Source organism: Penicillium daleae (genome assembly GCF_028827525.1).
Source record: "Penicillium daleae strain IBT 16125 chromosome Unknown utg000008l_segment0_segment0, whole genome shotgun sequence".
Lineage (NCBI taxonomy): Eukaryota > Fungi > Ascomycota > Eurotiomycetes > Eurotiales > Aspergillaceae > Penicillium > Penicillium daleae.
Window position 1 is genome coordinate 6,514,146 of NW_026623156.1, and position 21,667 is coordinate 6,535,812.

General features: G+C 50.8%; 8 protein-coding genes across 8 annotated transcripts; 5 read left to right on the forward strand and 3 right to left on the reverse strand.

Annotated features, from left to right (window-relative positions):
* Positions 1-4,048: 4,048 nt before the first annotated feature.
* N7458_010828 (glutathione S-transferase family protein) lies at positions 4,049-4,874 on the forward strand (the record flags this gene model as incomplete). Its single annotated transcript, XM_056914210.1, has 3 exons — positions 4,049-4,179; positions 4,243-4,379; positions 4,501-4,874. The coding sequence occupies 3 exons, from the start codon at positions 4,049-4,051 to the stop codon at positions 4,872-4,874; spliced, it is 642 nt and encodes a 213-aa protein (XP_056763059.1).
* A 212-nt stretch (positions 4,875-5,086) lies between these two features.
* N7458_010829 (uncharacterized protein) lies at positions 5,087-5,641 on the reverse strand (the record flags this gene model as incomplete). The annotated part of the gene is given in 3 exon segments (XM_056914211.1): positions 5,087-5,155; positions 5,170-5,230; positions 5,343-5,641. Coding segments are annotated over 3 exon segments (429 nt in total), but the record flags the coding sequence as incomplete, so codon positions are not given.
* A 526-nt stretch (positions 5,642-6,167) lies between these two features.
* Positions 6,168-8,930, forward strand: N7458_010830 (uncharacterized protein; the record flags this gene model as incomplete). Its single annotated transcript, XM_056914212.1, has 4 exons — positions 6,168-6,203; positions 6,271-6,393; positions 6,455-8,464; positions 8,571-8,930. The coding sequence occupies 4 exons, from the start codon at positions 6,168-6,170 to the stop codon at positions 8,928-8,930; spliced, it is 2,529 nt and encodes an 842-aa protein (XP_056763061.1).
* Positions 8,931-9,166: 236 nt separating this feature from the next.
* N7458_010831 (Efflux pump roqT) lies at positions 9,167-9,502 on the forward strand (the record flags this gene model as incomplete). The annotated part of the gene is made up of 1 exon (XM_056914213.1): positions 9,167-9,502. The coding sequence occupies one exon, from the start codon at positions 9,167-9,169 to the stop codon at positions 9,500-9,502; it is 336 nt and encodes a 111-aa protein (XP_056763062.1).
* A 1,144-nt stretch (positions 9,503-10,646) lies between these two features.
* N7458_010832 (uncharacterized protein) lies at positions 10,647-12,856 on the forward strand (the record flags this gene model as incomplete). Its single annotated transcript, XM_056914214.1, has 9 exons — positions 10,647-10,842; positions 10,914-10,953; positions 11,012-11,494; positions 11,547-11,671; positions 11,726-11,920; positions 11,980-12,218; positions 12,269-12,325; positions 12,384-12,467; positions 12,530-12,856. The coding sequence occupies 9 exons, from the start codon at positions 10,647-10,649 to the stop codon at positions 12,854-12,856; spliced, it is 1,746 nt and encodes a 581-aa protein (XP_056763063.1).
* A 179-nt stretch (positions 12,857-13,035) lies between these two features.
* Positions 13,036-14,759, reverse strand: N7458_010833 (putative MFS transporter; the record flags this gene model as incomplete). Its single annotated transcript, XM_056914215.1, has 3 exons — positions 13,036-13,962; positions 14,016-14,249; positions 14,328-14,759. 3 exons carry the CDS (start codon positions 14,757-14,759, stop codon positions 13,036-13,038), a joined length of 1,593 nt encoding a protein of 530 aa, XP_056763064.1.
* Positions 14,760-16,035: 1,276 nt separating this feature from the next.
* Positions 16,036-17,502, forward strand: N7458_010834 (OSBP family protein; the record flags this gene model as incomplete). The annotated part of the gene is made up of 4 exons (XM_056914216.1): positions 16,036-16,107; positions 16,184-16,518; positions 16,584-16,638; positions 16,714-17,502. 4 exons carry the CDS (start codon positions 16,036-16,038, stop codon positions 17,500-17,502), a joined length of 1,251 nt encoding a protein of 416 aa, XP_056763065.1.
* A 1,379-nt stretch (positions 17,503-18,881) lies between these two features.
* N7458_010835 (putative RNAPII degradation factor Def1) lies at positions 18,882-21,601 on the reverse strand (the record flags this gene model as incomplete). Its single annotated transcript, XM_056914217.1, has 2 exons — positions 18,882-21,208; positions 21,310-21,601. The coding sequence occupies 2 exons, from the start codon at positions 21,599-21,601 to the stop codon at positions 18,882-18,884; spliced, it is 2,619 nt and encodes an 872-aa protein (XP_056763066.1).
* Positions 21,602-21,667: the final 66 nt, after the last annotated feature.

A 21,667-nucleotide genomic window follows, 5' to 3' on the forward strand; every position in this document is an offset into this window, starting at 1 on the left:
GGATAAGATTACGCCATGTATCTAGTTGTCCTGCGAGAATCCGGCGAGGGGTGTGATCCCCATCGAAACCAACTGGAGCCAACAGTGGCGCATCTTAGAGACACTGGACCGGGATACCGGTTCAATACTACAGACGGGTTTAACAGTAGAGTGGATCATATCCGATGGGGTCGGATGCTTGGGGCAGTTGGAGAAGCTTCGCGGCCTCGTACCCCTCTCCATGTCGACTCTCCTCGGCGACAATCAAGCAGACTCTCCAGGATGAATCTCGATTCCCCACTCTACTGACTTCTGTGGACCCAAAGGGCCACATGTCGCCCTTGCTTCGTACAGCGGATGGTCAGTCTCCCATGTGGTTTCTGGTTGCGGAAGTGACAAGGAGGAAACGAGATAATCGACGCCGGAAACGGGATCACCACGGGATGGCCTAACCATGGCAAGATGGACACTCTCGTTGAAAAGATGTGACTAACGAGAACCATCTATGCTGCCTTTTGGAGACCAGCATCAAAAAGAATCCTGTCTACGATCTGGATCCGAAAATTCCATGCGGCCCAGTTTGGCGCGATTGACTTGGCTTCGGCAGTGTACACGCCACCAAGTCCGCTGATTCGCTGGTCAAAGCAGGGCACCAAAGCCAGCTTCCTGGAGGAAAGGCAAAAGCACAGGCTACCGCTGAATCAGGTTTAACCAGGTCAATCCCTGTCTCCGCCACCAATTTTACCTTTACGGCCGTGGCTGATCCTGGGTTGGGTCCTGGCGGTGATCGACAAGAAGGAAATGGCGCTGTGTTTTTGATTATATTCGGGAAGGGTCATGCGGGCCGAAAGTCGCGAAGATCAGAACGCATCCGGCGATGACTCCAAGGGGGAAGGGCATCCTTCCATGTGGTTGCAACGTGAAGGACGATGACATCTCTCCCGTTGTGGAGAGCCGGGGAAATTAATCTGGGGATTGGGCATTTTTTCCCCAACCCCTTACAGCGACAAGAAAATGGAAACTGATGGAGACCGGAAACGGGGACCGAGCAACGAACAACGAGCAACTGGAGTCCGCCCCAGAAGTGGGACATGTTTAAGCTACGCGTCCACGAATTTGACTCGCTTCCCGACCCCAAAGTGTGTCCATCTGTCCTGGTCCACTTTCCGTCGTGTTTATAGGGTCTTCCACACTGCCTTCGGGCATAAGTTTCCCTCCTGAGCGAGGAAAAAAAAAGCCTCAATTCTGTCCGCGAACACGGACAACGCCGTACTTGAAAAGCCTTTCTCGTGGGGAAAATGAGGAACTAGGCTGGCTTCGGTCGGTAGACTCGGTACGGTCAGATAAAGACTGATCAAAGCCGAAGCGGCTCGGCCTTCCGGAGGATATCTAGCATGTCCACCTCCGTCATCCCTAGCAACCGAATATAGAACCCTAATCACAAACGGCAAGTTGACTCCTGCACGATCTCGCGCTGATGCCCAGCATGGTGCCACTTGCAGCAATCAATCCTTCTAGGTTTTCTTAAGTTCCGCCAGTCCCGGGCGCAGGGTGGTCGCATCATACATAGTCTTTCCCGGTCGTACTCTTTGCGATACCGCCCGGTCTCGGTCCGGCGAGAATACGACATCATCGAGGCTCGAGCGGACTGCCCCAATGTCTGCTTTACAGATCCCCCGGCCGTGCAGGGCGGGGGATTGTAACGTTCACTCGTGGCTTCGTACCATGTGGGGATCGATGAGTTACACATCTGCCCAATGCGTCTATACTTTTCTCCCCGAATATTGGCATTTGATTATTTAGCCAGCAAGCCCTATGCGAGTCATGACGACGAATGGAAATAAGACGTATATCCCGTGATACTCGAGAACTTGTTGACCGGCGGGAATCATCTACAGTGCGTGGACGATTCGGCCGATGTTGGTTCTAATTCGAGAACGGCGGCTAATTGACTTCATTAAAGTCTACAATATGTTCTACCGCTACATAACCCTCAATATTTTTGTCACACATGTCATGTGGTTATCTCCAAAATAAGGATAGTAACACCTAAGCTAGCCCCAGGTTCGTTCACCGTAGAGTAGGAGGAATGTTCACAAGGGTGCGGGCCTGCATTTGTATTTAAATAATCAAATTGCAGCGATTCTCCATGAGTGGGAAGAAGGATTGGAGATTTCTTGTTTCATTCATCCGGTTAAGGAGTTGTGCGGACGACGCTTAAGTTCGAAGCTCTGAGATAAATGAAGATTCCCTTCTTTTTCAATGGCGCAGTGTAGTTTCAACCCAGTGTTACGCTATTTGCAGTTTTCGCTCTAAAGTATCGTTTTCAACAAATCCCTTCTAACCCAACATTCGGTCACTTTAATCCAAACCCTTTGAATATGAATAGAATATCATCTATGCAAGATTATTGACTTCCCTTTGCAAATTGGTAGCGTTACAGTCGGTCCAAGGCTTATTTTGGTCCAGTCATCGACTCTTCTACATATGCGAACGGAGATATTGAGCACTGCCTTCTAGCATTCCAGATGAACTCAAAAACTTTAAGTTTTGCCCGACTGTAAGGGGGCAAAAAAAGTCAGATCGGTCGGATACTGTAGAACCTTTCGTATCGAATATCTAAAGATAATCGCTCCCCAGCTGCGAGGATGATTCGTTAGATCAGCTTTAGGCTGAGGTTGAACTTTCTACGTTGCTTTGATGGAAGATATTAGGGGGTCAGGCGTAGCAACCCTTGTCAGCCCCGGCCGCCTATTGCCTCACAACACCTTTTAACTCACCGAAATCAAGCGTATATCTTTTTTCTCGGAGGTGACTGATAGTATTTCATAGCATAAGATATGTGGCGTCACGTTGTACGCAATGAAGTGGTTGTAATGCATAGAAATTGCCCTTGGGAGACGCGACACTAGTTTTAATCAGGCTAGATCTGTAACCAACTACGGAGTAACTTACCTAAGAGTGGGTCCTCGACATGACTCAGATAGCCATGCAGACTTTTCAGTCATAGGATTATTATTTCCTCAAAACTCAATAACAAGCAAGCTGGCGCATAGGAAGCGCGTCGGGCTCATAACCCGAAGGTACCTGGATCGAAACCAGGGTTTGCTATCTTTTTGTCTTTTTTTTCCCACCCACCTACAGCCATGCTGCTCGCCTTTTATCCCTCTCACATTTCTTTATGCGGTCGTTTTTCATTACAAGAAAATTCTTTTTCAAATCAAAAAATCTTAGATCCCTAGCTCATCCATCGAAAGATAGACATGAAAGGCGAAGTCCCTCCTGTCCATCTGATGAGGGATCCAGACCTGAGGGTTGGATCCACCACCGATAGTCTCTGTGGTTCTGTCGAGTTGAGGGTGAAGGGCTAGGTGAGGATAATCCATTACTTTCTTTATTTTTGCGCCAATTTAGACTCGTAGGTTAGATATACTTTACCTTGCGTACCACGGCGTGTTCCAGTACTTGGTTGACAAGCCCGATGAAATGTATTATGGACAGCCAGCAGGGATCCACGCGACAGTCAACCTCCAATCGTCAATGGCTCAAAAATGCGTTAGCCGATGCTACACACCAGAGAAGGACATATGAACATAGTAAGTAAGTCGCCAAAACAATAACTATGGATTAACTGAATAGACTACTCTACACATTGATATTTCAGGACGCTAGCCTTCCAAGCGATCCGCCTTTTCTCGAGCGACGTGTGAAATTCCGGGGCAGACTAGGGATACCCAAAAGCCAAACTAGGGCAGTCAAAGTGCTTGTCATACAATACTATTTCGACACTTAAGCCTCAAGATCATTAATATTATTAGTATCCTCTAGCCCAACTAGCGAAAGAAAAATCGCGGGCTTCAGGGTCAGATTCTGGTGTAAGAAACTGACAAATTAACACTAGGGGGTAAGATTGTATTTATCGAGCTCGAAGTTTGAGGATCAGAGTTCTTTGTATATGCATCTTCCTAGATACGCTGGGAATGCTGCCTCACAACATCAATTCCAGTGTACTCAAAGCTGCTTCGCGACTTTCCAGCCTTTCCTCCACCATCCGCGCCTACTCTCCACCATGTCATCCGACATCACCCTCTACACCTGGGCGACGCCAAGTGGCATCAGGGCCTCTATCACCCTCGAGGAGCTTGATCTGCCTTACGAGACCAGGCCAATGGACATCATGACCAACATTCAGAAGGAAGAGTATAGCACCCACTCATAGAGCCTTGGCGAGGAACGCTTTTGCTGACGACACCTTAATCATAGGTGGTTCTTGAAGATCAACCCCAATGGCCGCGTCCCTGCTATCACATATGGTTCCCAGCGCGTTTTTGAGAGCGGATCGATTATGCTCTACCTTACCGACAAGTATGATACTGAGCGGAAGATCAGTCACGCGCCCGGTAACCCCGAATACATCGAGGAGCTATCCTGATTAATGTTTTCAACGGGCGGATTGGGTCCCATGCAGGGTAGGCTGAGCAGAACATGAACATTTCATTCATCTCTAAATCTTGCCTCTAGGCCAAGCAAATCACTTCCGACTCTTCACCAATGTCCGCTCCGACTACGGTACGAAGCGATACATCGACGAGACAAGGCGCCTCTACTCGGTTTTGGAATCCCGTCTGAAGGAAAGCCCCTACCTCGCCGGTTCGAAGTACACGATTGCCCATATCTCCAACTTCACGTGGGCTCGAAATGGTCCTAGCGTCCTTGATATTGACTTCTCTGAGTTCCCTGCTCTGAAGAAGTGGGTCAATGAGATTGAGCAGAGGGCTGCGGTGCAGAAGGGGGCAGATGTGCCTCACACTGGTCGCTCGGATGCCGATCGTGATGTATTCATTAAGAGTATGCTTGCTAGGATTGCGGGCATGACCAACACTGATAAGCATTAATTGGACACACAATGGAGTATGGTGATGTAAAGGATTTCAATGGATAACGCAAAATGAAGTACAAATGAAGCTCAAATTATTCTACTCCTATTATTCGTAAATACTCGGAACACAGACAAGATAGGTTCTATAGATAGCAAAACATGAGCAGAGGAAGTTGCAGGATGCTCATTCTGGGACACAGTCATTTCGGCTCTCAGGAAGTATTCGACCTATGGACTGCTTGTTGAATCGTTTGACGTGAGAAGGTCGCCAATACGGTGAATCATGTCCTTAGTCTTCTGATCCGATTTACCTTATTCGAAGGGTGACGTTGCCACATACAGCCAGGGTCGTCTGAACTCCGAACCTTGATCCTGTTGACGGGGGGAATCAATTCGTACCTATCTTTACACAAACGGCATGCGGTGGTACCAACAATCGGAGAGATCTCTCCCTACATATCTTGTCCAATCGCCAAGGTCTCACAGTATACACATGGCATTGCCAGGCATAGGGAGCCCTAACATGTTCACCATTTGATGGGCTAAGGGTCCCATTTCCCATCGGTATCGAATAATTGAAGCGATTTCGAATATCGTTGGTGCTTCATCCTCTTTGAGTTCTCCCTCATAAAATGTGTGGAGGATACTTCTTAGTGATGCTGTGGGTGGACAGTCCCAGTCACCTGGGCATGTGTTCTCATGGAAGAGTCGTGCCGGTTGTTTGACTGGGCCTTTTTTGGGTAATGTGTCATTTGCTCCATTAGATCTGCCTCGCTCAGCGAACTATAATTCTCTATACAGTGGTATAGAGACGTGGGTCCGAAAGCGGGGTTGGCATTCTGTTCATTTTTGACTGTGATAGTGGCCCTTTTCAACACGAGATAAAGGATTTTACTTAGGAGTCAAACTAGATATTGAAAAAACGATCTGCTTCATGAAGAATCATCTTCTGACCTCAATTTCCCAGACGCATATATCATTCCATGGTACCGCGTCCAAATGGAGATACCTCAGGGCACGTGAAAATTTCCAGGTCAGCGATGGCTGAACAAGGCTCTTATTGTACTTGAAAGCTTTACCGTTGCTTTGAAGCGTCTCCCTCAACATGAGACAATCTAACATTGGAAATAATACGAAAAGCTCTTAGTTCTGAGTCTGATCTAAACGCTGACCACTACTGTAGCAGCTTTCTAGCGTCTCATATGATGAGACGTTGCATCCACCTAGTGGATCCCCAGGAACGCCGAGCTATTTATCGCCCTGAGATTCCCCGCGCCGACCGTCAACCATTCGTCATTCAATCAGCACAATGGCAACGACAGAACTCCAGAAGCAAGTTGGCCAGGTAAGGATAGAAGGATATTGTTGAAGCTGTGAGCCTATTTAGGCCATATAGCTGACGATATATATAGCTTTTCGCGGTCGGCTTTCACGGCCAGACGCCGAGCCCAGAGATCAAGACCTTGATTCACGACTATCATGTCGGTGGCATCGTTCTCTTTTCCCGCAATTTCCAGACTGCCTCTCAGCTACAGGTAAGACTTGTCCAATACTTTCTCATTCGAAGGAATTCCATGCTAACGAATCAACTACCAGGATTTGACACTCGCTCTGCAAAATGAAGCGCGATCTGCGGGGCATGCTCGGCCTTTATTCATTGGAATAGACCAGGAGAATGGTCTGGTAACCCGAATCTCGCCCCCGATTGCGCCTCAAGTTCCTGGTCCGATGGCCCTAGGCGCTACGCATGATCCAGAATTGGCTTACGAAGCCGGAAAAGCCACTGGTGAGGTCTTAAACTTCTTCGGGGTCAACATGAACTATGCCCCGGTCTGCGATATCAACTCCGAGCCGTTGAACCCTGTCATTGGTGTTCGCAGCCCTGGCGATGATCCAGAATTCGTCGGACGGTTTGCTAGTGCGACGGCACGGGGATTACGGGAGCGGAAGATTGTCCCGAGTGTGAAGCATTTCCCTGGACACGGGGATACTGCCGTTGACTCGCACTACGGATTGCCTGTCATTCCAAAAACAAGAGATCAACTCGAGCGTTGTGAGCTGATCCCGTTTCGTCGAGCTGTGGCCGAGCAGGTTGAAACTGTCATGACTGCCCATATCTCCCTTCCTAGCATTGACCCCATGTATCCCGCGACGTTGTCGCCTAAGGCTCTAGGTATTTTGCGAAATGATATGAGCTACGACGGTATGGTTATCACCGACTGCCTGGAAATGGACGGAATCCGGGCCACATTTGGCACAGAGCAGGGCTCCGTGCTCGCGTTGCAAGCTGGTAGTGATAGCATCATGATTTGTCACACATTTGAGGTGCAAGTGGGCTCTATCAAGAAAGTCTGTGATGCAGTTCAGTCTGGTGCCATTGAGCCATCAAGACTGGCAGATGCGTGTCGCCGCGTGGCTAATGTGAAGGACAAGTTCTTAACCTGGGAGGATGCCTTGCGTCAACAGAATCTTGAAGAGCTTGACGCCTTGAATAGGAGAATTTTGCCAATTTGTGAAGAGGCATACGGCAGATCAGTCACGCTTGTTCGTGACACCGCTTCAATTCTCCCACTCTCTAAGACTGCAAATATTATCCTCCTCTTCCCAGGCGATAAAACCCCTGCTGGTGGCGCAGTCGATGGAGAGGGAATGGGTCGACAGGGATCATATGAAGCAACTGCCTATTTGGACGCTCTTCGACGGCACAATCCATCAATCTCAGAACTCAAATACGCAGAAGCCGGTCTCAGTGACGACGAATTAAGTCTCATCACGTCAGCTGATGCAGTTATTTTCGTGTCTGCCAATGCACGAGAGTCTCCGTACCAAGAATCGTTAGGCAAATTGCTTCCCAGCAACGCTCGGTCGCTAGTCGCTATTGCTGCTTGCAACCCTTATGATTTCCTGGAGGTGCCAGAGGTCCAGACATATCTCGCTACCTATGAGCCGACCGTTGAAGCGTTCTCTGTTGCTGCTGACATCATCTTTGGCGCAAAGACTGCGCAGGGGTCTCTGCCAGTCGTTTTGTCTGATCCGGAAAAAGCTGATATGCATGTGGTGCGGTTTGATGCACTTAAAGACGTCGATTCTATCGTCTCTGTTTGGAAGGAAGCATTGCCAACGTACATCTTACCTGCGGATGATTTGCGATCTCTGATTACTGATGGTAAAAACGCACATCATTTTGTGGCTCGTGTCGGATCAGAGCTAGTCGGATTCTGCCTTGCTTATACTAACGCCCACGGAGGCCCCAAGCCCGTTCACATTGCAGTGTTAGCTGTAGCGCCCAAGTATCAGGGACAGGGTATTGGAACTGCACTTCTAACCGAAACGCGATCGTACTTCCGCACGCAGTTTGACATAAATCAACTGAAGCTTGGTAGCTCCTTTCCGCGATTCTGGCCGGGAATACCACGGGAGCTTCCAGAAACGGTTCAAGATTTCTTTGTCCATCGTGGATTCCGACTCAGCCCGCCAGGGGCAAGGTCAGTTGACTTATACCAGGACATCCGGAATTTCCAGGCACCGGAGAAGTATATCACGCGCGCGGAAAAAGGAGGGTTTCGCTTTGCACCGTTGCGGCCAGTGGACTATGAGGCGTGCTTAGTTGGCCAGAGAAGGAATTTCTCGGATAAAACCGTATGAACACGAGCATTTCCTCCCTCACCGTACAACGATTGACGAACTAACAATTCCATATTCTTTTCCCTAGGGTTGGGTAGAAGCTTACGTCACACTCCATCCCAAGGATTACCCTGATTGTGTGATGACTGCCTTTGACTCCCAAGGTCAACAGGTCGGATGGACCCTGATGCTGCCCCCAATCCCAACGCTAAAGAAGGTCTGGGCATTCCCTCAAATTTGCGGTCCTCAGACCGGTTTAATCGGCTGCGTGGGCATTGATGCGTCTCACCGGAAGTCCGGTATTGGATTGGCGATGATCTGTCATGCGATCAACAATATGAAGCAGCGCGGTATTGAGGGGGTCTTTGTGGATTGGGTGGCATTGGATGGATGGTATGAGCAGGTTGGGTTTAAGACCTGGCGCAGCTATCGGCCTGGCGAGATCTGAGACGTAACTCTTGGCTATGATATATATATACGAAGTACTCCGTACATACGAAGGGACAGTGGGGTTCTTAAGTTTGAACCCTCCGATCAACCTGCAAGGTTGTCTCATTAAACTATTACGAAAGAAGATAGAAAAATATTACTGTAACCAAGCAATTTATTATGTATTAAAAACAAAGCAAAAAAATAAGACACGTGGATGATATTTAGGATATCCCCGTCGGAACGGCCGCGGTGATGTTCTTCCAAACGCTAGGAGGTGCCCTATTCATTGCTGTTGCCCAATCTGTGTTCCAGAATCGGTTGATCGGTGGAATTGTGGAATTTGCGCCCGACGTGAACCCCAAGGCTATCGTCGGAGCAGGTGCTACTGAAACGCGCGATATCTTGAGTCAATTGGGCCAGCTAAACCAGCTGGAAAATGTTATCAAGGCCTATATGAGCGGACTACGAAATACTTTCCGTGTCAGTCTTGCGTTGGCTGTGGTGGCCTTTGTGGCAACTCTGTTTTTGGAATGGAAGAGTGTGAAGAAGGGGGGTAATAAGGACGAAGCCGCTGTCCCTGTCGTGTGATGGTCATACAGAAGATGATACTAGCCTAGGGCTTTTTGCTTTTGAATTTGGGTGAAACATTTAATGGCTGTAATATTAATATTTGTCAATATATCTCCTCTTCAAGAGTATTCCTTGAGATCCGCCATTATAGTCGATTTTACCTTCCCCGTTTTTGTCGCGGGTAGTAGATGTTTCTGGCCATGGCGTATAAAAGCAGCTAGAATTCATTGAGTTTGACTTACTACAAAGTAATTGGATGCCAGCGGGACGAAACGCGCAGATCCAGATCGATTGAATGGAAAGTAAGCCCAAAAGACATGGAGGAAAGGTCTCAGGAATGCGCTACATGAGTTAGAAAATCTAGATGAGAGAGAAATTTCCCTTCGGGTCTTCTTTGAAAGATCCCATATTCATAAGATAGGCGAACGGCGCAGGGTCTGGACAAATAAGGATTCTCCTGAAGGGGAATCTCCATCAAAATAGCTGCGAAGCTAGAAGTAACAGTCCACTGCTTGTAACAAGGACAAAGTGACCTCATTTGATCTACTTCAGCCGCTATTTCTCCACCTATCCTCTACACTCTTGGCACATTTCCACGAAACATAATGCGCAGCTTTCAACCTTTCTGCACGTTCAATGGATGATTATTAACTTGTCGATGATACGGCGAATCGCCACTACATAACAATCCATAGTTTAGACCAGGTGCTAGTACTTTTAGTGCAATTTCCCCCTTCTTCCTGCAAGATGCTATTGGTAAATTTGTACCATACTCACTGATCAGAATAGCATGCTTACAGGTTTGCTTTTTTTTAGTTCTACTTAGCCCGCAAAAGCGGCGCGGGAATGAGTACTAAGACGGAGATGGGTCGAAGTAGTGGATGGTACCTAAGGCACCAGCCTCCCCAAGGTTACCCCAAGAGTCGGGTTTCATGGGACGGCTCCGATGTTACCTAACGTCTCAGGAGACCATAACCTTATCACTCCAACCTCCATTAATCCTAACAGGTGGATGATAAGGAGGGGACCAGCAGCGACTAGCTCAGTCGTGAAATGCGGGGTAACTCTCATGAAGGAGAAGGGAGACGAACAGTCTTAAGTGAACGAGTTTGCCTTCCTTTTGATCTTCTCTCGCTCCAAAACTCCCAACATACCGACCGAGATGGAGAATTCAACTGTGAGATCTCGAAGCGGACAGGGGTCCAAGACCGACGCCACGGTGGAGGAAGCTCCCACCCCACCTCAGCCCGAGCATACCCTTGAGGAGTATGAGCGGCTATTCGGCGTCGATGAGGATGCGTATGAGCAGCCTACCACAACCCGCAAAGAACTCTGGTCCTACTACCTCTACTACAATGGTAAAGCCCCAAAGTTGGGGGATTTCCCCCCTCGTCTCATATTTTGCTGGTACTGACATGATCGAATCTAGGCGACAATGGCGTTGGTCCCGGTTCTTACAGTCAAGCCCTGTACGTGTGCCTAACTAGCAGATGAGGCCAAATATACAGATAACTGACATTCTTCTAGCTTTCAGTGGGCATTGAACGGTGCTGGCTATCAGCCCGACACAAATCCACCACAGCCCTGCACCAACTCTTCTGCATGTGTCGTACCCTGGGCAGGCGGCACGCGATCTATCTCATCGGTGGTGTTGATCGCCAATGGCCTCTGTTTCGCATTCATGACAGCCATCTTCGTATGGCTAGGCAGTGCTGCTGACTACGGCTCGTTCGGTCGGTGGCTACTTTTGGCCTTGACCGTGGTTTGCTGGGCGCTCCAGTACGGTATGATCGCCATCCGGGATCCAACCCAATGGCCATTAGCGATGGGGCTGTACGTCGTAGCGTACATATGCTATGGTAGCACACTCGTATTCTATGCTGCAGTCTTTCCCCGGTTGGCAAGGTATATGCCTCATGTGCGAAAGGCGCGAGAGGAAGATCTGAGGGAGGGCAAGATTGACCAACAGGAGTATGATGAGGTTGAGTCGCTGGAGCGGAACCATATCAGGTATCAAGGGTCATCTTGAAGCATGAATATGATAGCTAACGGTTCCTTTTAGTAATATTTCGACTGCGCATAGCAATATTGGATATTTGCTGACGTTGGTGCTTAACCTGAGCGTCCTTCTGCCAATGCAAAGTAACCAATTTTCGAACAACTTGGCCCTGTGTCTGACTAATTCATGTAAGAAACACTATTATCTGGAGTCTGCTTTTTCACTAATATCGTATTTCAAAGACTGGGTAATTCTGGGCATTTGGTGGTTCATATTCCAACAAAAGCGTCCTGGCCCCAAAATCCCCAAAGGCTCCAGCTATGCAACCATCGGATTCAAGCAGATCTGGTTGGCTCTTCGTGAGATTCGGTCCCTTCCACAGACATACATCTATTTCTTGGCATATTTCCTACTTGCAGACGGATTGAATACAACTGGTAAGTTCTGACCGTAACCTTGGGAATTGATGTACGCAGTTGACCTGTAATTTCCCTAGGAACTCTCGTTAGCATTATTCAGAATGATCAGGTATCATTCTCATTCCTTCAACTTACATACCTTGGAATCACTCAGGCTGCTTGCTCGATTTCCTCGACCTTTGGCTTCTGGTATATCCAGAAATACTTCAAATTCAAGACCAAATCCATGTTCCTGTTCACCAATTTCTTCACTGTCTTCATCCCTTTTTGGGGTATGCTCGGACTTTGGACGAACCGGATCGGATATCATCATACCGTGAGTAATAAACTACCCGAGACTTCGACACGATAACTGATCATTTGAAGTGGGAGTTCTATTTCTACAACGTCGTATTTGGACTTTTCCAGGCACCATACTATGCGGTAAGAACCTATCATTCAACACATATGGCCATCAGCTGATAGTGTGATTGATGTATAGTACGCCCAAACAATGATAAGCGAGTTGATGCCCCGCGGATACGACAATATGTTCTTCGCACTCTTTGGAATCACCAACCGCGCGGTAAGCATCGATAAATCGTTCTCGAATTCGAGCCTTCTTTTACTAATCCGAGCAATTAAAAGTCCTCCATCATCGGACCAAACGTTATCCAGGCCATTATCAACAACACGCGCAACAATTGGATGGGCTTCCCATTCCTCTTTGCCATATGTGCCGCGGCAATGATTGCCATTTGCTTCGTGGATGTGGAAAAGGGCCGTGAGGATGGCAGAAGATACACCGAGAGGCGTAGGGTGGATCGTGTTGCGGCAGAGGCGGGTGTCAGTGCCGATGCAATTGTCAAGGGTAAGGGTGTGATGAGTGGTGGAGAGACAGATGAAGCGAATGGTAATCTCAACGGGAATGGGCATGCCTCGACGGAGCGTGTAGAGAGCGGGGAGCCGGCTTGAAGCCTTGGCCAAGGTCGAGTATGCACCTCAACTAGAAGCTTTACTACGTTATCACTGGCTCAAACCCTATTATGAATCGTAACAGTCATTACTCATTTCTATTAGTGTAGCTCATTAAACATTCTTGGGTTATCCCCTATATGCCAGGGCAATTAGAAAGTCAAATCCAGTCACGTGGCCTAGACCTCAGCACTCTTTTCAACCTCTCGCTCAGCAGGATTCTCCTGTACCTTCTTCGCCTCGTTGCGCTGGTTCTTCTCATCAACTTGATTGCGCCACTTATCACCGAAGATAGTCGTTGCCCAGACACAAAGACCCGAGACAATCAAAAACACTGCGCTGATGGTACTAAACCATCCAACGCCAATAACTTCTACGGCAGGAAGCACAATGCCAGAACCCAGCGCAGCAAAGACGTACCTGAACATGTAGTTTCCCGCTACAACTTCAGCGCTTCGGCCACTAGACTGCATCACGTCTAAACAGTAAGTATTCAGACTTGGGAAGCAGAAGAGCTGTCCCACACCCTGGAGGAACATAGCCAACACGGGGACAGGAATACCGCCGACGGCTTTTTCAACTGTCCAGCCGTAGACGAGGATACACCCCGGGATGACAAATGTGATAAAGGCTAGACAAGACTTGAGTCGGTCCTCCGGGACACGGACACCACCACGTTTGCGAATCCATTTCTTCACAATATGGTCTGCCCATCGTCCGCCCATAAAGGTTCCGACTAGATACCCGCATCCAGGGGCAATGTAGAATAGACCCGACTGGATTGGGCTCGTGAGATTGAAGCGTGGGTTAAGCACGTATCGAATCGGTGTGAGCAGGGAATACTGGTTCCAGACGAGCGCGCCAGCAGCCAGACCCGCGAAGAAAAGATTCGGGTATGAGAAGAGAAGTACACCGACACGTAATGGGTTCACCTGGCGACATAGGTACTTCGCCTTTTGAACCGGGGTTTTGGAGGTCAGGTCAGACTTGTTGAGATGTGGGTATGTCTCGGGGAAGAAAAAGAAGACGAGTAGTGTACCGCAACCCCCGAGGGCAGCTTGTAGCCAGAAGACTACTCGCCATGAGCGGAATGTGACAATGACGCCCTGTCGTGAAAGGTTAGTGAAGGGTAAATATAATAGTAGAAACCGGAACCTACACCGATAAAAGGACCGAAAGCAGGCCCGATGAGAGTACCGGACAAGAACCAGCCAAGCGCCGTAGCGCGGGCTCGTGGTTCATAGATATCACCAAGGGCAGAGCTTCCTACCACCAGGAATGATGTTCCTTGGAAGGCTGTCAAAACCCGGAAGATGTAATAGGCCGGTAAATTTGGTGCCAGGGCTGTGCCAATATTGAACGCGAAGAAAAGGAAACCGCTTGCAAGGAAAATCTAAAGATCGAAAGATTAGCATCTGAATCTTGCCAGTGACTAAAAAAGGTAATTGGTCCAACGAGAATAGCTACTCACCGGACGTCGTCCCCACACTTGACTAAATGGGCCCCAGAATGGGGCGGAGACGCCCATAAATGCTAAGTACAAAGCATTGCTAGCATTGATAATACTACCCGTAGTATTGTAGGACTTTGCGACCTCTGGAATACCCGAAAGTATGGACGTCGAAGATATAGGAGCCAAGAACGAGCAAAAGGACAGCACAAAGACAATGACCACTTTGCGTGCCGGCGAGAAGCGCAAGTATTGCTCAGCGTCTACCTCGCGGAATTCATCGGTGGCCACGGGCATATCATGGTTGGATAGATGACTCTGTACAAGATGAAGTTCATTCGTCGTCTGTGGACCTTTTTGTGATTTGGAGCCCTGGTTGGTGCGTATTGCCTCCATTGGCGGCGAGGTCTCCTCGATGCTACCGAGGGAAGACCGGGAATGCGACGGAGACATGGTTGATACTGCGATGACTTGCCTTAAGACGAAGATTCGCGTCAAGATAGACTGCTGGGCAAATCTTCTGACATGGAATTTGGCTTCTATTCACCAAAAAAATTGGACCTTTCGCGACAGGGCCGAGGGTTGGCTGTGGTGTTGTTAGGGTCACCGGCGTCTTTCCGAAAACATACTCCCCGGGCGGACAGTTTCCGGAACGGGTGATAACAGAGAGTGCTTCAATTGAAATAAGAAGCAAGTATATATGGAAAGAATATTGAGTAGGTATACATAAACGAGAATGGCAGTGAGTCACAGAAGAGAAGGAAAATTCTGAGCCCTTCGGCGATGGCTATCAGTGGCCGAGGATCGGCGTGCTCGGGGGTCACATCCAGACAACGGTTGTATGTACTTGGTAGTACAGTAGGGCCGGAGTGAATAGCGAGCCAAAACCAGCCAACTACTTGGAGGAATTATTGTCCAGGGTCCATTCTAGATGCCCGATTAAGGGATATGGCGACCAATGATTCGGGCAGAAGACCGTGGACTCGTTGGTTGCCACTCCCGACAACCGAGATAGGACAAGCACGCGGAAAAGAATCCGAACGAGCGTTTTGGATGCACGAATGTCAAACGGCTGACCACCAGTTCAACACTTCGAAGGCACTAAGCCTCAAGGATCAACGATAATGCGAACAAGCATGAGTACGCATCTCTGGGGACTTGGTTCGGAGGCAGAACAAGCGAAATCTTCAGAACACAACCCATCGAGGACCCCATCCTGATCGGGTTGGATCCATGCGCAACATTTCTTTCCTTCGATTATTCAAGGTTAAGCATCCATCGAGGAATTGGTCAGGTACCGCAATGGACGGCTCCACCATGATGAGTGCTATAATGTGGACAGCCAGCGTGATCTTGACTGGGGCCAGTTATGGATCTAGCGGAGTTCTAGCAGATCGAGAGAACCTCGTATCTTTCCATCAGCCAATTCCTACTGTAGCAGGAGGCAAGTACTCCGGGACTTACAGTAGTAGTACTGTCTCAAGAATAGAGTTCCATCGAAGGTGGTCTGTGGGTTTTGAGCGTGGCCAGTTGAAGTTGAGCCAGTCCAGCAAGACCCAGCGATCCCCTGGCACTATGACGTTAACCTTCGATGCTCTGACCGCCAACCATCGACGACTTTCCCCCACCACATCTTTTTGGAGACAGACGTCACGTTGACCCTTGTTTGACATTTTTCGAGACTTCATTTGAACCCTTTTTTGCAAATTATTACCCAATCTACAACACCATGTCGTCCAAGAAAGAGCCCCAGAGCCAGGTCCCGCCTCAAAGCAAGGGCTCATGGACCAGTTTCCTCAAGGTACGTTGCATTTACCTGACTCTCGATTCTCCGGAGGTCGCAGGCGAAATAGACTATCGCTGACGTTTCGCGATAGTCAATCGCCTCCTTCAACGGCGACCTCTCTTCCTTGACCGCCCCGCCGTTTATCCTCTCGACAACTTCCCTTACCGAGTATTCGGCCTACTGGGCGGAACACCCTGCCACCTTCGTGGCGCCCGCTAAGGAGGCCGATCCCGAGAAGCGTGCGCTCCTCGTGCTCAAGTGGTTCCTCACCACCCTGCACCAGCAATACTGCAGCCGGAGTGAGAAGCTCGGTAGCGAGAAGAAGCCGCTGAATCCCTTCCTGGGTGAGCTGTTCATTGGCAAGTGGCTTGCCAGCGGCGCCGACTCGGAAGTAGGCGAGACCACTTTGATCAGTGAGCAAGTCAGGTGTGTTAGACCAAGAATTCCCTATGAAGAGTTGAATATCTTCTAACGAACACTACTTTTTATAGCCACCATCCTCCCGTCACCGCATACGCGATTCAGAACGAAAAGCATGGAGTCGAAGTAAGTAGAACTATTCCGGTTGCCTGCTCGTGGCCAACGGGAGTCTCATCCGATTAACCAAATCCATTACTGCAGCTGCAAGGATACAATGCCCAGAAGGCCTCCTTCTCCAGCACCATCCAAGTGAAGCAAATCGGCCATGCCCAGTACACCATCACCCCGCCAGGCTCCAGCGAAAAGGAGAAATACCTGATCACCCTGCCCAGCCTACACATCGAGTCCCTGATCTACGGCACACCCTTCGTCGAGTTGGAGAAGTCCACAAAGATCGCCAGCAGCAGCGGCTACATCGCCAAGATCGATTACTCGGGCAAGGGCTGGCTGAGCGGCAAGAAGAACACTTTCACCGCGAGCCTGTACAAGGCTAGCGAGGGCGAGAAGAAGCCCCTCTACACCGTTGACGGCCAGTGGTCGGATACCTTCACCATCAAGGACGCCCGCACCAAGGAGGTCGTTGACCGATGGGTCGTCCAGGACAACGAAACCACCCCGCTCACCCTGGCCCCGCTCGAGCAACAGGATCTGTACGAGAGCCGTCGTGCATGGGCCGACGTCGCCGACAACATCAAGAAGGGCGATATGGACGCCGTCACGGCGTACAAGTCCCGCATTGAAAACGCTCAGCGCGAATTGCGCCGTGCCGAGAAGTCCGAGGGCCGCGAGTGGGAGCGCCGCTTCTTCAACCGCGTCGACGAGAAGGACGATGACCCTTTGTTCCAGAAGGTGTCCAGCTCCATTGATTTTGATAGCTCTCTGGAGGCCGATAAGACCGGCGGTATCTGGCGCTTTGACACGACACGCGCTGCGGGCGCCCAGCCACCTTATCACAAGATTGGTGGTGAAGGACTGGGTCTTAGCGAGTAAGGGATCATGTCGTCATTCCTTTTTCCTTTCGAAAATCTAGGGTAAACACCCTCGGCGTCCTAAGCATCCAAATTCCCTGGGAAATGGAAGCCGGCCATGATATTTTCACTTCTTTTGGATCCAGGGTTTCTTTTCTCTTCTGGAGGGACCGCTCGGTTGTCGCGGAGCCACCTGTCTTCACACATAGATTTGGCCGTTGTGGGGACTACTGGTTCCTACTACTTGCTAGGTGCTGCCTAGGGATTGCGTCATGCTGCATTGCGATTGTATATAGTTTCCAGCCCAGGCGAGGCTGTTTGGTTATATGCTTGTTCGAGCGGCGAGAATGCTGCTTCATCTAATCTGATGGTATTTTGTGTTTTTTAAGTCATTTATCTTGACCAAGTCAAAGTGACTAGGGTCCGAAATGTAGAAGGAGGGCACGTGCTATAAATAATATAAAGGTGGCATGTGCACCCAACGCTAAATAATCAGCAGCTGGATTCCTCCCATCCTTTCCATCGACAAGCACCCACCACCAAGACCCCCCACCAACTACATTAACAAGTCTACAGATACAAAAAGCCCCAAATATGGTCCTGGAATATCTGATTTGTATAGGTGCGTACATAACTCATCACACTTTTAGCCGTTAGCCGACCCCGTAAAACCCACCCAAGCAGTGTCCATCACGATCTCCCTCTCGCCCCGATCCAGCGCAACCATCATGTACTCAAATTGCAAACACGGCAGAGAGGACAGAGAATGAGTAAAAAAAAACAAGGGCATCAGAGAAAACACGAATCCCCATCTTTCACAGAATGACACCCCCGGACCCGAATTGACACCATGAGCTAGGTTTGGAAGAACAGGAACAGAAAAAGCGGGGGAAAGAGGAAACGGAAATAATGAAAGAAATAAAAGAGAAAACATCATCCCGAGGGTGAATTGGTGGATTTAATACAGACTACATCGAGGAGGATGTAGTGGGAGCAAAAATAAAGAGGAGGGAGGAATCGATGTTAGAAAAGCCAACGCGGGTAAAAGGAAAATGAAAAGACCAGGAAGCAGGAAAAAACAAACAAACGCAGAGTCAATTCCCAAGCCCAGCCCAAAGCTCCCAGAGAGAAGAGATTACACAAATGTTGAGGAAAGAAAAGATGAAGAGAAAACTCAGGGGTGGGTCTTTTCATGATTTGCTCTTGTCTGGCCCGAGTCCAACGAGTCTTGTAAGGAATGTGATCATCCTGTCTCAATTGATATTGAAGACAAGACAAAAGAAAAACACATACCTCCCTTTTTATTTTCTCAATTCACCTGCAAATGCAACGCCATATGTGTGTTTGTGAGCGGCGGGGAAAAGGTAAACAGCATGGAATAATGGAGTTTTCTCCTCAGCTTTAGTGGCCGTAGTTACCACCCCAGCCACCATTGCCACGGCCAGTGTTGCCGTAGTAGTTACCGAAGCCAGCACCGTAGTTGCCATAGCCGGTCTGCTGCTGCTGCTGCTGCTGCTGCTGCTGCTGTTGGTGGGTCTGCGAACCAGCACCCTGGTGGCCACCAAGACCGCCGAGACCACCATACTGGGGGTTCAAGTGAGGGTAGCCGCTGAAGCCCTGCTGACCCTGCTGGCCCTGGAGAGGGGGGAGGCCAGACTGAGTCTGGGCCTGACCAGGGGTGTTGGTGGCAGAGCCGGGGCGGTTAGCCTGGGCCAGAGACGGAGAGGGGCCGCCGGTCTTGGACGCGTCGAAGCCCTTAGACTCTTCAGCAGTCACAGGGGGTTGCTGGGCAACGGGAGGGTTCTGGCCAAAGCCAGCCTGGGACCGACCGAAGACGTCCGACATACCGGTACTGAAGGCATTCGAGCCCGCAGCTGTCTGCTGGGTGTCGGACGGCTGGGCGGAGCCAGTGCGGCCGTACACGGAGTCGCGGCCAGGGGCGCTCTGGTTGAAGCTACCAGCGGCAGCGTTGGCGGGGGAGGAGGTGTGGTCGTAGGAGAAACCGTGAGGCTGGCCGTACATACCGCCCTTGCTACCAGCACCACCATAGGGTCCGTACTGGCTGCCGTAGCCGTACTGGGAGGTGTGAGGCATGCCGTAGTGCTGCTGCTCATCATAACGGCGGGCATCATCGTAAGGGCGACCAGAGCGGCCGTAGGCAGCACCAGCGTGCTGACCCATCTGGTTCATGTACGAAGCGTAGTGGGGGTTGGAGTAGTAAGGGTAGCCATAGCCGTAGCCGTGGGCACTCTGCTGACCAGGCATGTGCTGAGCAGCAGGGGTCTGAGTTGCTCCAGGCAGAGTCGGGTTGGGGGTGTTGTGGCCACTGTTGGTGGCATCAACGGGTCCGTAGCGACCGGCAGGCTGAGTGGTAGGGATCTGCGGCTGGGCTTCAGCAGCAGAGACTCCGCCGAAACCAGCACCGCGGGGGCCGGCGTTGGCGTCCTGAGACTGGCCGTAGCTGCCGTAGTAGTTGTAAGGGAAGCGCTGCTGGTCAACAGCGTAGAAGGGAGAGTATTCGCTGCCAGTGGTGGCAGTAGGCTGAGCCGGAGCCTGATTGGCGAAGGGCTCTTGGATCTGCGGCTGGGGCTGGCCGACTTGCTGAGTGAAGGGGTCGAAGGGCTTCTGGGTCTCGGAGGAGTAGCGAGCGAAGTCGTTGAAGGTCTCGGCGGAAGCCTGAGGAACTGGAGGAAGACCGGGGGCAGGGCGAGTCTCGCCAGCGCCCTGGGTCACAGGAGGAAGGGAGGCACGCGGGGCAACGGGGGAGTGCTGAGGAGGTTGAGCGCGGGTCTCGGCCTCCTCGCGGTTCTCATCAATGTCGACAGCGTCGCCGTTCAAGCCCATGCTGCCGAACTGCACGGCGGCGCGGTCCACAGCGTGGTTGCCAGGCATAACGACAGCCTGTTGCTGCTCCATCACACGGCGCTGGAATCCGGGGGCACGGCTGCCCGGCTTCAATCCGCTACCGGGGAGGATGCTTGGGTGTGCACGCGAGGGAGTGGCAGTCGCCGCAGCGGCCGGATCAAAGGCGCTACCGACAGTGCTGGCGGCAGTTGCAGTAGGCGCAGGAGCGGAGACATCGGGAATTTGTTCGAGGTTGGTTTCGGTCAAATCATCCTTTGGATGCTTGAAGTTGGCTTGGGGAATAACAGGAACGGTCACTTCGGCGGGCTTGCTCACGGGAGTCTTCTGTGTGGCGGCGGGGACGGCGACGGGGACGGGGACGGGTGCAGGTTCGGGGGCCTTCTGCTGCTCAACAACAGGCACTTCGGGCTGCACTGGAGCAGGGACAGGAGCGGGCTCAGGGGCCTTCTTGGGCTGAGGTGGTGGAGGAGGGGGTTTGGCGAAGAGGCTGGCCCATCCCTTCTTTGTGCCCTCGGGGATCACACTGGTCTTGGGCTCAGTCGGCTCTGAAGCGGCAACTGCGGGCTCACTCTCAGGCTCTCCCCACGCCGCTGCCGCCGCGGACTCGGCCACCGGTGCAGTGGTTGAGGCAGAGACGTCTGCGGCGCGGGAGCCGTTAGTGGTTTGGGCACCTGCCCGTCCACCACGTCCGCCACGACCGCGATCCCCACGAGCACGACCACGGCCCTCAAAACCACCGCGACCACGGCCTGCGCGAGCAGAAGCTGCAGTCAACTCGGTCGAGGTGCTCTGGACGTCCTTGGGCTTGGGCCGAGTTCGGTCTGTGGTCTTCTTCTTGACCTCTCCCCACTGCGACACGTTGCCTACATCAGAGAATCATCGGTCAGCATGAACGGCCCTTTTGAATCAAGGGGTGGAAAGATTCAGTCTACAAGGCAAACGGGGAGTGGGTGAGGGTATCGACCTTCGGTAATGCGCTCAATGGCTTCCTCGATCTCGCCATTGGAGTCCTCGAGAGCGAACACCAGATCTTCGTCCTTCCAGTCAGGGAACAATTCCTTGAGGGTGGGCAGGACGTCCGAGTATTTCTTCTTCATTTGTCCAATTTCGCCCTCATCGAATGGGGCAAGGTCTGAGTTGTCGGTGTTTGCGGCTCTGCTGTTTCCACCACGGCCACCTCTGGAGCTATAACCACCACGACCACCGCGGGTGGATACTCTGCCGCGCGCAGACGACCGGCTCTGAACTTCGGACATTGTGTCAAATGGATGTGTGAGATGAAAGAAGCGGAACGGGGAAGGAGGTCACGATGGGAGTCGTCG